Genomic DNA, 13,678 nt, shown 5'->3' with positions numbered 1-13,678 from the left:
CAATATGCTAACTACATTAACACTAAATGATTGGTAAGAAGGGGAGGGATGATACTCTCTTCAGATTATTGAAGTATTGAAATATTCATGTGAAAAATGGGATTACTCAGTTTCATAGATGTACTGGTTCATTTCATTATATACATATATATAAATATATATATATAGTTTTGGTAGTACTGGAACTCTTTCTTGGTTGTAACTCAGAGTTTCACGCATAGTGCGATCATCAGACAACACTATCATCACGCACTATGCGTGAAACTCCGAGTTACAACCAAGAAAGAGTTCCAGTACTACCAAAACTATTGCGCTCTGCCACTGCGGTATAGAGCACTGTCTTAGCAGATATATAAGCTATATAAGTTACAGCATCTCTACAAATAAATGGTGTTTGTAGTGATACGTAAGATTTCATATGTATGAGCATTGAAGTAATACTGCCATGTTAGGAGCAAAGGTAAAAATGACAATTGATGAACTGCTTCAATTCATTAATTTATTGCAATAAAGTTTTGTAGCACTGTAAGTAATCCTGGATTGATTTCAATTCTAACTCAAGAATATCATTTGAAACCCCAAGTCTTCATAATGAATATTCAAATAAATGGTCAATTAATTAAAAGTGGCCATATGAATGAGGACCGGGCATTTATATTGGATTTTTCATTTATAAAACATTTTTATCATTGCTTCCTATTTGGAAAATCAATGCAAAACAATTTGACTAAGTCTGTGTTTGTAACTCAGTGACTGCAAAAATTACAAAAAATGAATGGTGTAAAAAGTTTGTTATTGAACATTACAACAATTGCATCAAATGTATTGATCAACCAGATGAGTATCTGATAATGGATAAAATTTACAAGTGTGATTTCGATATGGTCATACTAAAAGATTTGTTTTCAGCAAACAACCTAATTGTTTATCTAATATTTACATGAGGATCTCAAGTCAGCTGGGACTCATGGAAAAACGGGTTCATTACAGCATCAAGAAAGATACCAGTAACAGCTGTTCTGTCTGTCTTCTCAACTATAAAATGCATATTTAGTATTTTACACCTTTTCTTTTGTTTCTCTTGTACAGTCAAGTTGCAAGGACAAAAGATGCACTGAAGTAATAAGTATCTCATTGTCTATTCAGGCAATGTGTGACAACATCTATCTAAAGATAAACATAGACAATAGCTAGTAGACCTCTCCACTGTTTTTGGGATAAATTACCATGGTCTATTCAAAATATCCTGAAACAACACATGGCAATGCCAAGATCTTAATAAACATTTGTAACATCACAGACATACTGGGGTCACATATGGAAAGTTTGGAATCAGTTCTACCACCAAGTATTTAGTCACTATTGAAGAAATGCATGGATTTGCTGCATATATTAAAGAGTTTGAAAAGTTTCAAAAAACAGTACTTGAACTAGAAATATAGCCCTAGCACAATCTGCCACATGTCAAGAATAATGATAAAAATTGTCACTCTTACCTTTGTTGTTCCAGTGAACTTGATTTTGACCAAAAGTTGATCAGATCATGGAAGTAATATCAGCCATGGTCAAACAGAGAAACCACTATTGTGGAACCATCAGTAGACGTAGACATGAGATCATCTTCGGTTAAAATTACACCAAAAATGGCAGAAAAGAGATCTCCTTTGCAAAGGCTGCTATAGCTAGGTAACTTGCTACATGCCAATGTGAAAATAAGTGAAAACTTGGCTAAAACTATGTATCAATGTGTGGCACCGTACTTTTACCAGTTGTTGTATGTGGTACAACTTCAGCAGAATTATGCTAAAGTTGACCTCTGGCCTTTCCACTCTTTCAACCAATAAGCATGCATGCTCATTGTTATGTAGTATACAAAACAGTGACACAATATTATATGTGTTTTGTGTTTGTACAAAGTATGCACACTGCCCAGTGATACAGATGTACACATGTAGCAAGAACCAAACAAGGTCTGAGTTGCAGAGTCGGCACATACATAGTGCATATGACAATCAGAGTTTTTACACAAAAATATTATTGTTCCTAAAAAGAAAGGTAAATTTCATTTTGGTCAATCCCATCTCAAATTAACAAAAACAGTTACATTTTTTTATCTTACATCATTATTTTTACCTACAAATAGGTGCATCGGCATAAAAATAATGATAATTTGTGTTTAGATAAAAAATGTACTCTGTGGATATTCCTGAAATTTCCCAATGATAGTTGAATTTAATAGTCTTTGTGCTGACAATTTTGTACCCTGTTTTACCCAATATAAACTGAGTTTGGGATTTATAGATCCAAAAAAGACACGCTGTATCTCAGACTAGTGGTTTATAGTGGTTTGAGAGTGTATGTAGTCACTTCCTCTGTCTGTTGATTAATGTAATATGGATTCAGGCTACTGGGCTATATTTTCTGGATCTGCAATTTGACATTGCAGTTTGTTTTTGTGTGTGATGGATTCAGGCTACCGCTAGTACCAGGCTATATTTTCTGGATCTGCAATTTGACATTGCAGTTTGTTTTTGTGTGTGATATATATCTGATTCAGTTACATGCATCTGTTCTACAAGCAAGACAAATTTCCTGCAATAATTGCACATACATTGAAACATTAATTTTCAGACACTGGTTCCAAAATATATAGATCTCGCGCTATTATGTTGTACCATATTTATGAGGTACTGGTATAAATTCATCCTGGGTTTATTGTAAATGCTGCATGATTCAAACTTTCTGCATAACCATTCTATACTAGTATGTGTTCCTCACAACTCCACCAAGTTCAGTCAGAGAGGAAAAGTTTGTTTTCTCCTAGGCAACATTACATTTTAAATCTACAGAATTCCTGTACTCCATACATGTCTATTGTATAGTCATGGGAACAGTTAGTAACTTAGTCATGAGAACATTGATAGATGTATATACATTGTGTATTCCACTAGATAACTCTAATTATGCCCTTTATTAACTGTCAAAATGTTGACTAAGTTCATGGAAGTATAACCCTTCTTTCATGCTCAGTGTTTGAGATGTGCAGGATTAGCAGTCCGCTACTGGAGCTAATAGTAAAGTTTGTGCACAGGGGACAGCGAGCATGTAATCGATTGATTGATTGATTATTTGGTCGAATGATTGATTGATTATTTTTTCCTTCTCTCCCTGGCTACTTTTCTCTCTTTCAACTAGTATATGATACTAGTTTATGCATGATTGATTGTTTGTATAGGGTGTTATCCGCCAAAAGATTAGGCATAATGAACATTTTCACTGTAACCGATCATGGGATTAGGGGTGTTTTAATTTAGATAAGAAGAGAACAATTGACAAGGTGTCTTTATTTATATAGTAAAGATACAGTTGAAAGAGAGAAAAGTAGGCATATAGAAAGTGTATCCGACACGAAAATAGGGTACACGAAAAAAAGAAAAAAATCATGGGGGGGGGGGGGTATGATGAACTTACTGCGTGGGCTGTAAGGTAGGGGGTGGCCCATTCCAAGTTATCAACTTACTTCTGGAGTTACCAAGTTAGGGCTTGGCATCTAAGGTAGGGGTGCCATGGCCTATTCCAAGTTACCAACTTACTTAGTTACCAAGTTAGGGTTTGATCTCTAAGGTAGAAGGTGGCCCATTCCAAGTTACCAACTTACTTAGTTACCAAGTTAGGGTTTGATCTCTAATCTAAGGTAGAAGGTGGCCCATTCCAAGTTACCAACTTACTTAGTTACCAAGTTAGGGTTTGATCTCTAAGGTAGAAGGTGGCCCATTCCAAGTTACCAACTTACTTAGTTACCAAGTTAGGGTTTGATCTCTAATCTAAGGTAGAAGGTGGCCCATTCCAAGTTACCAACTTACTTAGTTACCAAGTTAGGCCTTGGGCTAGAAGGCAGTAACTTGTTCTGATTGACCCATTCAATGTTTCAGAAGTAGTTCTGCTGAGCACAGTCCCTCTGTATAGAGACTGTGTGCTGAGAGACAACATGGGTGATACAGGTTCATAACTCCACATTAGGGAGTTGGAACTTGGTAGACTTGCATATGATTTGCATGTCATTATCGGCTACACCATCTGTAGCCCGAAAAGTAGCCAGGGATAGAAGGAAAAAACAATCAATCAATCATTCGACCAAATAATGAATCAATCGATCGATCGATCGATTACATGCTCGCTATGGCCCCTGTGGTTTGTGCAGTGGCTGATAACCCAACTCTTTGCCTGTGTTTGCTGTTGAAGTATTATCAGTAATGGATAGTGTAAGACCTTGAAGGAATTATACTGTCAGTATAATTCCTCCAAGGTAAGACAAAAGCCATGGTCACATTGGTTTATCTTTGTTATTCATTCTTATCCGACGCAGTCGTCCTTTTTCCAACTGACAACACAGTTGATGTTGTGCCAAGATCCTGGCTTTATGGCAAGGACCTCAAACAGTGTTGGTGGCCACCACACAAAGGCCTGAAGTTTACCAATATGATCATGAACTTGGAACCCTCCCAACCAGGCTGGGAAAGCTATGACGTGCAGCTCTTAAAAGAAACAGGTTGGTGTGTGTTATAAGTAGTTGCAGTATTTTATTGAAATTTGGAACATTTAGAGTTAGAGGTAAAGGATGTATTACTAGCTATGTATTTAATCATCTGAAGGACAGCAGTAACTAACTGTTTATTCTCAAGTTGATGGTGTCTTCTGTGCTCCCTCTGACAATGACTGGACCATCCCAAGATTATTCTGTCATTTTATCTGTTAGAAGTTATCTTTAAATCAATAATGTGAGAAAACATTAAAACCCTAAAAATTAGGAAAGAGACATATCTTAATTGGTGTGGAGATTTTACTCTTAGACTGATAATATACATTTATGAAATATATTCCTGAAGTACCCTTTTTGTGACTTCTTTGAGACATGATATGTATCTTTCCTGTCAATATAGAGAGCTTTGAGCGGGCACGCAAGGCCTGTAAAAAGGCAGAAGATGGCCTCAGTGACCTTGCCACCTCTGAAGAGGACCAATGACGGAGGTATAGAGCTGTAAAGCCAACTTTATGTATTGTACAAAAAATGTTAATCATGAATTTTTAGCTGGGCCTTATCACAAACATAGGAATCTTAGGCAGTCTACAACTTATCTTATAACACAAGATGTCATCCTATCCAGACCTCATGATCATATCTAATATGCATTGCTATTGGTCAATGACACACCACGTGATCAGAATCATATCGCGCTGTTCCACGATCAATGACGTACCAGTCAAAAAGTATGTGGTAATGTTCCCCAAGGGAAACATGACCATCGGTTGTTGCCTGGTAACAACGTCATCTCATGCGTGTGCATGCAGACGACATTTGCATAGCCCAACAATTGTTTGTAAACAATGGCTTTCTTGTCTGCAGCCGCAACCAGTATTGGCAGCGAAACTTCTGATTCTTGTTTGGTGTGTTATAAAACACATGTCGACTGACATTATTCATGCAACGTTGTATGTTTGTTCCCCTCAGGACTAGCCAGTCACACCAAAACAGTCTTGTTTCCCCTTGGGCTATGCCCTCGGAGGAAACGAGACTGTTTTGGTGTGACTGGCTAGTCCTGAGGGAACAAACGTACCGTATTGCTCTCAGTGTCAGTCAACCAACATGTGTACATTGTTACAGTATTATTAGGTGATGCCCATAGGGGAAAACAAAATGATGCACAGGTTGAGCATCATATACAATAATTGAAGTGTTGACTAGGGCCATGTCAATTTGATTTCTTTGTTGAATCATAGATCCAGTAAATAAAAGAGATCGATGCAAGCATAAAAAAAAAATCCTTGAAAAATTTCCTCTACACATTTCTACTAATGAAAAGTTGGGTTGGCCTTTTTTAAAAATCAAATACATAGGCATCCTGCACCACAAGACCTCATCTTATCCAGATTTCGCAAGCCTAGTGAATGATAATTTACTTTTCACATACAAAACTTTTGTTTCAACAGGCGTAAATGACCAAAGCATTTTCCCAGTGATCACGACTCCAGTGACGGGGGTGACGATGAAGACGGTAGGAAAGACTTGGAGGAAAGAAAAAAACAAAAGCTGTTCAAGGTGTCAGGAAACAGGTAAAATCAACCCAGTATTTGCACACCTATTTATATATAATCCCATGATATCCAAGTTAGTGTTACGTCATAATTCTACGATTAGGATGGGCGGACTGATATAAACTCGAGCAGTAGGCGAGAATTTATAAAAGTCTGCCCATCCTACGAGTAGAATTATGACGTAACACTAACGTGGGTACCATGGGATTATATATTTATCTCATAAACAAAGCGATAAATATAACAATATTTTTTTGAAACTAGATCACAAATTATAATTGGGATGTTTTATCGAACTATATTTGTGTCAGCGAAAAAACAAAAACATTATGAGGTCATATGCAAATTAGTGTGATGACCTGACCGTCTCGCGCTGATACAGCTGCTCACTTTTCGTTTGGTCTCCGACTTCCGATGTTTTGATTACAAACAAATCATCGCAAGTACGTCACAAGAAAATTTCTTGAGATATTTACATTGATAGTTCGTAGAATCATTACTCTCGGTCTAAATTATTAGATATTGACATCTAAACGACAGCGCATATCAGAACTTTACAGTGCAGTGCTGTCACTGCGTCAGCTGGGTTCCGTACCGTCAACTGAATCCGGCAGCCGAAACGAATGTCATATGCACTTCTAGACTCAATAAAATTTTATAACATTGATAATGTTCTACCCAATCTAAATAAAATATTGCCGACATGCCACTTTTTGCAAGAAAAACATAAACTACACTGTACCGGCAGTGATTTGAGTACATGTATTACGAAATATCCCGGCGAAATATATGCACTCTCAAAGTAGTTCCTGTAGAACAGGGGGTATACGGGTGTTTCTTTTTGTCCTGTATTACGTCACACTGTGGAGAATATGGCTGTATTTATGAAATAATTAAAAAAATACCATGTATTCAATGACCTGTTTAACAGAGTTCGACCTTCTTGAGTGTAAAAAGCGTAAGAATAAAAGAAAGAGAGAGAACAACCTTGCTTGTGGTTGTCCGACGGCCGCCATTACGTTGGAATGAGGGTGCTATGACTTTGGAATGTTAGGTCGGGTCAAACGCAAAAACCTTTCATGAATGTAAGTCGAGTCGTAACATTTTTTGGCTTATCAGGCTAATCCTTATGTCGGCCCTGGGCCACTTTTGGATTTGAGTGTGAACGTAGTCGTACTCTGGGTTTTTGTTTTTTACTTATACCTCGTTCACACTCAAAACCAAAGTGGCCCAGGGCCGAAATAAGGATTAATCTGTTAAGCCAAAACAAATCACGGCTTGGAGTTAGTTCGGGTTCATACACGAAAGGTGGTAAGGCTTTTGATCCAAAGCCAAAGTGCTCTCACTCCACTCAAACCATCAAACAAGCCATATTCTCTCTCTTTCTACCATTCCTACATTTGTTGCTCAAGAAGGTTGAACTTTGTAAACCAGGGCCATTTTAATAAACTTAGAAACTCAAGTGAAGAAAATAATGAACAAATTATACAGAATAGATCAAGACGACCAGGGAGAACAGTCGAAAAGAACACATACTTAATATCGATGTTCATGAAAGTGCCCTTTGGAGTGGACAACACCGTAGGGTATGGTAGGAAGGGGTTACTTTAGGGACGTAGAAATTGAATGATACAGAATGGGTTGTGTGTGCGTATTCAGTGCTTCTATGCTGAAGTCAAACACCGAGGACGTCCTAAAGTCGGTTGAACCATTCACATTCAAAATAGTTTATGTCGGCTTATCTTTTACCCCAGCCCTAAACCCCCCCGCCCCCCCCCCCTCTTGTCTGGGACTAAATTAAGTATATTTATATATATATATATATATATATATATATATATATATTGTCTTGCATTTTTTGAATAAATGAATGGACCTCTTTATCACCGTACTGCTATAAAAATAAATATATAAATCAACAAATAAATGAAAAAAAATTATATACTGGGGTATTTCCAACATAAAACTTAACCCTGCAATGTTATGATAACATGGTTAAAGTCTTCTGCTACTTATGTTTCCTGTACACTCTTTCAATTATATATTCCAGGTACGCCATCTCAGTACCTTGGGAGGTGTTTCTTCCAAGGATGTGGTGGAGAGGATAATGGTGGCCATGTTCTCTCAATCATTATCCACGATCTACAACTGGCTGGGAAAAGGGAAACTAAAAAAACATGCCCTTTCACAACTGAGTATTGCAACAATTATCAAAGGTAATTTCTCAATTAAGATTTTGCATGTATCCTAACAGAGGGATAATGTCTCTGCAAGGCGAATTCTGTATTATTATTTATTTTTCACAGTGCTGCTCACATTGATATTCAGTTTTACTTTATTAGTTTATTAACCAAGGTAATGAAATGAGTATACCAGAGTAATGCAGTACATTATAAATAATCCTAATTAACCCCAGGATTGTAAGAGGCACAAGTGATGGACTTCTATATTCTCTCATGGTGCCAAATAATTTGACAAAAGCTTTTAGAGTGATATTCATAAAAATTATACCATCCAAATTATGTTATGTCTCAAAAAAGTGGCACTAGCCAGGGATCAAAGAAATAAAAAAAAAAAAAAATCAGTAATGAATCGAAATCTCATGCAACATTTGCCATTCCAGATGCAGCCAAACAGTCTAATGTAAAGGAGGCTGACTGTGAGGCAGCCATCAAGAACTGGCTGAAGTATGCCAGCGACCGGGATGGGGGTTGAAAAAAGAGGGCAGAAAAGCAAAAAGGTACAATTATAGTGTCATATCAAATATTCATGACCTCAGTGAACTAAATCAAGATCACAGATGTCAGCCTGACTTCAAAATACTCATTTCTTTATGGTGCATATATATTTTTCCAATCAGTTGACTTGTTACTTTGTAAGTTGTAACTGTGAAAGAGGAAGTGTGTTGAAACCAGCCTCCAAAATGTTGTCCCTGCTTTCAGGAAATTCATGTTTTACTATTGAAACTATAATTGAAGGTCTCGTGAAGTGTTTGACATAGAAACATTTAATTTTTACCTTGTCAGCCATGAAGATATGCTGTAACAGTTAAAAATATTGGTAATAATTTTATCTTTTTTCAGTATCTGGCAGTTTACATGTATAAATGACTTAATTTTGACTCACATGCTGGAGTCTGAGAAAACACCTATGATTTAAAATCAACAAAACATGACTGCCTAAAATTTTACTTCTTTATTTGCAGAAAGAGATAGAGAGCAAGCAAGGAAGTTCAAGGCTCTTAACCTGAACCTTGACTCAAGTGATGATGAACAAGAGTGATTTTTAGCACAACTGAACTGAGGTTCAGTAGTGCTATAGGGATGGCAAAGTGTCTGTCTGTCTGTATGTGTGTGTGTGTGTGTAAACAACTTAAAGTCAAAAACTGCTGGACCGATGGCTTTGATATTTGGTGGTCATGTTACTTCTGGTATCTAGTTGGGAAATTGTTCAAATGAAAATGATAGTATCACAGATATGGGTTTTGGGTCAAAAAATGTGATTTTTGGTCAAAAAACTTAAACTCCAAAACTACAAGGCAGATTGGCATGAAATTTGGTGGGGACATTCTTAGGGGTGAGTAAATTAAGATTTGTTCATGACATGATGATTCCCTCAGTAATATGCAAATTAGGGCTAAAAATGTGTCTTTTTGGTCAAAACGCTATAATTCCAAAACTACTCAGCAGATTGGGCTGAAATTTAACAGGGATGCATCTGTGGGTGTATAGACAAAGAAATACTAAGCATACTATGATTTCATGAGTGATATGCAAATTAGGTGGAAAAATGTTCATTTTTGGTCAAAAACTTATATCTCAAAAAGAACTTGGTCAATGAGACTGAAACTTGGGGAGATGTTTCTGAAAGTGTTATTCTTGCAGATTTTCTTCAAAAACATTTGGACAAAATCAAAATGATTGCATCACAGATGTGCATTTTGCATCAACAAATGTGATTCTGGGTTTGAAACTCATGCAAAATGAAAAGTTATAGTTTTATAGATGCAATAAAATCATTAAAATCTTTTATGGGCTACTTCACATGTCAATGTCAATTGCATGAAGATTACCCTCTGTTTAAGGTTGCTTGGAAACACTGTTTTAAAAATACTCTCTATGATTAAACAGGTTCATTCTGTGCTACATACATAATACAGTCTTTGGGGTCAAGAAAGTGTGATTCACCAAATGAACATGTATACCTAGCATGCTCACCATGCGAATAAATATTTTCAAAACAGTACATTGTACAGTTGTGCTACAACACCATTGGTGGTATTTTTAGCATTCAAAGTTGGTGTGAGGAGACATTGTCCATAGGGCAACCATTTTATTATAAATTCTGCCATGTCTACAGCCTTTATTACTTTGAACTCTGTTAGCAAGATGTCATACATTCCACACACAATTACATTTAAGATAAGTTTTAGATATTTCCAAATATTCAAAAAAAGAAAAGAAAAAAAAGCGGGAACTGTGTAATATCATTACTTGTACACTAGCAATAAATATTTGATAAAATCCAATATTTTGTGTCTTGTTTAGTGTATTTGAATCACATTCAGCCCTGTATGGAATCTCTGATAGATCTGTGGGCAGCTTGCCATTATGCAGTGAAGCACCATTGGGCCAACAGTGGCCCAACGTTGGGCCAACCTTACCACCAATTAGCAATGTTGGGCCAACGTTGTGCCTACCTATTTCTTGCCACTGTTGGGCCAACGTTGGGCCAACCTTGCCAGTGTCCAAAGTTGGGCCAACGTTGTGCCAACCTATTTCTTGCCACCAGTGAGCCAACGTTGGGCCGACGGACAAAACGACGTTGGGCCAACCTCAGTTCCTGACGTTGGCCCAACTGATCTACTTTCGTTGGGCCAACGTTGGCCCACCACAGGTGTGCTATCTGGGATGTATGTATGTATGTATGTATGTATGTATGTATGTATGTATGTATGTATGTATGTATGTTTGTGTATGCGTGCGTGTGTGTGTGCGTTAATCGGTAGGTTGGTAGATAATAGTAATAATGTTTATTTATCATATACGCTACTGCACATACAATGAAATACGTCTTGGTTTTGCGAGATAAAGACAAGCACGCAGTATAAGCAAAAACAAAAACAAAAACAAAAAACAACAACTGCCGGTACATGACTGTGCCTCTATTCCTAGCACTAGGATAATATTATGTGACCACATCCTGGAACTAGGATGAGCGAGGATTCCTGTGTGTACATATTTTTTTTTTAATTTTCCTTGCTGAAAAACTTAACGACCTTCTCCAGATTCGACGTGCCCGTGACTGTGGCATCTCCACCGACACAAGTTCCCACATCGTCGCCATGATGGGCATCATTCACCCCGGGTTCATCGGGAGTACAGTTATCATACGAAATTCCGTCTTGCTGGGTATCACCACGGCTGGATGTGCCATCTCAGCAACTATACGAATTTACATAGAGATTTTAATAGGTTGAGAAAAAATAAAATAATCTATTTGACAAAAACCTACAATTTTCTGGAAAAATTACTTGAACTTGAGAAGAAGCTATTTTAAACGAGATGTTATGGCGGTCACAGTTACACTAAAATAAACCTGAAGAAAACATTTCTAATTGAACGTTTATTCAACAAAGACATTGTTGAATACCCACAAATAACACCCTTTATCAATTAAAACATTATTCATGCGTTTTTTAGAACAATACCGTTAATTCATAATAATTGCTAAAGTGTTGCGTTAGGCTCGCAAATCAGCCGTTAGTGGCGCTGTTTTAGTTGTTCGATTACGCTTAAATTTTAGAATAGGTGGGGTAGATAGCTTTTTTATTTCATTGTTTTATATATTTCTTTCCATATGTGAGTGTCTAGTCCAATTATTTTCGTTTTCCGTTGTTTTCTATATGGTCTCTGTGTTATTGGTTTCTTCTAACCAGATGTACAGTCATTATAGTTTTTATATTGACTTTTCAAGTTAATGTCGGTTTCCGCATCCATTAATTCTTGCGATATTTCACAATATTCGCGATTTTATTAATTTTTTCTCGAATGCGTATAAAAAGTTTAGTGTCGGCGTGAAAAAATTAGTTGGGGTCGCGAGCGGCTATACCGGAACCGAATAATTTTTTTCTACGCCAATATCAGCGTCTGGATCGCAGAGCGCCACCAAACGTCAGTATGTTATAATTTGCATTTTGCTTCATCTTTATAAGCTGTGTATAATCAATAATATGATTTCGGTCCGTGTATATACCGTCCATTTGTTTTTCGTTTATAAACGAGAAAAACGAAAACCCAATGCCTGCTTCGTTTTTCGTTTTTCGTGTTCTCGATCGGAAAACAGAACAGACAGAGAGAGAGAGAGAGAGAGAGAGAGAGAGAGAGAGAGAGAGAGAGAGAGAGAGAGAGAGAGAGAGAGAGAGAGAGTGTGTGTGTGTGTATGTGTGTGTATGTGTGTGAGACAGACAGACAGACAGACAGACAGACAGACAGACACACACACACACACATAGACAGACAGACAGACAGACAGACAGACAGACAGACAGACAGACAGACAGACAGACAGACAAAACTTGTGTATTTGTTTAACAATAGTTATTTTTTATGTATTGCTTTTTTCTTTATTCTTCATATTGTTAGCAGACGTCAGAGACCCTTGTAACTCGTTTACAAGGGAAAATACCTCAATTTATCATTGACTTAAGACTTAAACTTCTCAACGCGCATTTTGAACTTTGATCAGTCCATGTACGTACCATGAATTCACAATGGGTAGATAGAACATGGCATTTATGTAATGTAAATATTGTGATGTGACCGTGACGTAATGTAGATACTGTGACATAATGTAGACACTGTGACGTGACCGTGACGTAATGTAGATACTGTGACGTAATGTAGACACTGTGACGTGACCGTGATGTAATGTAGATACTGTGACGTGACCGTGACGTAATGTAGACACTGTGACGTGACCGTGACGAAATGTTAATTTCTTCTGCAAAAAATACCAAATCATATCATATTATTTTATAATCTTCAATGTTAGGCCTAGTAAAAAAATTCTGTGGTTCCGATTACGATCAACATTAGAATAGTTGGGGTAGGTAGAATTTTTTATTTTATTTTATAATATATTTTTTTAATGTGTGAGTGTCTAGTTCAGGTTTCAATTGTTTTCCAAGTGGTCTGTATTATTTATTTCTTCTTATCAGATGTACAGAACAGTTTTATAGTGTCAATTTCCACATCCACTATTTCTCGTGAGATTTCACAATGTTTGCGAATTTACTTTTTATTTCTCGAAAACGTAAAAAAAAGTTTTCGGTCGGGCTGGTGTAGGGTAACCGGAACCAAACAATTATATTTTTAGGGCCTTTGCGTCTAAAATGTTTTTATTCCCCATACTGCGCATGCTTACAAGTAAAATACACCTCTACAGGTACGGCGTGCACGTGATTGCGGATACCAAGCAGTACGAGTTCTTACAGTGTTGCCATGATGGGGGTCGTACAGCTTTTTGCTAGACCGACCTTCAGGTTCCTTGGAAGTACGGAAAATCATGCAACCGTCATTCTTGC

General features: G+C 37.1%; 2 protein-coding genes across 2 annotated transcripts in view; both read left to right on the top strand.

Annotated features, from left to right (window-relative positions):
- Positions 1-8,833, top strand: part of LOC144444819 (uncharacterized) — a 10,564-nt gene extending 1,731 nt beyond the window's left edge. The window contains exons 2-6 of the mRNA XM_078134360.1: positions 4,367-4,549; positions 4,941-5,028; positions 5,989-6,111; positions 8,144-8,309; positions 8,717-8,833. Coding sequence (XP_077990486.1) covers positions 4,983-5,028; positions 5,989-6,111; positions 8,144-8,309; positions 8,717-8,735 — 354 coding nt within the window. The 5' untranslated portion in view covers positions 4,367-4,549; positions 4,941-4,982 and the 3' untranslated portion in view covers positions 8,736-8,833. The remainder of the gene's footprint in view (positions 1-4,366; positions 4,550-4,940; positions 5,029-5,988; positions 6,112-8,143; positions 8,310-8,716) is intronic.
- The window catches only part of LOC144444286 (monocarboxylate transporter 12-like), a 154,469-nt gene that overhangs the window by 74,683 nt on the left and 66,108 nt on the right, over positions 1-13,678 (top strand). The window lies entirely within an intron of this gene.

This window comes from Glandiceps talaboti, chromosome 13 (assembly GCF_964340395.1).
Source record: "Glandiceps talaboti chromosome 13, keGlaTala1.1, whole genome shotgun sequence".
Taxonomy (NCBI): domain Eukaryota; kingdom Metazoa; phylum Hemichordata; class Enteropneusta; family Spengelidae; genus Glandiceps; species Glandiceps talaboti.
The sequence above is the reverse complement of the archived record's forward strand: the minus strand, read 5'-3'. Positions and strand labels throughout refer to the sequence as shown.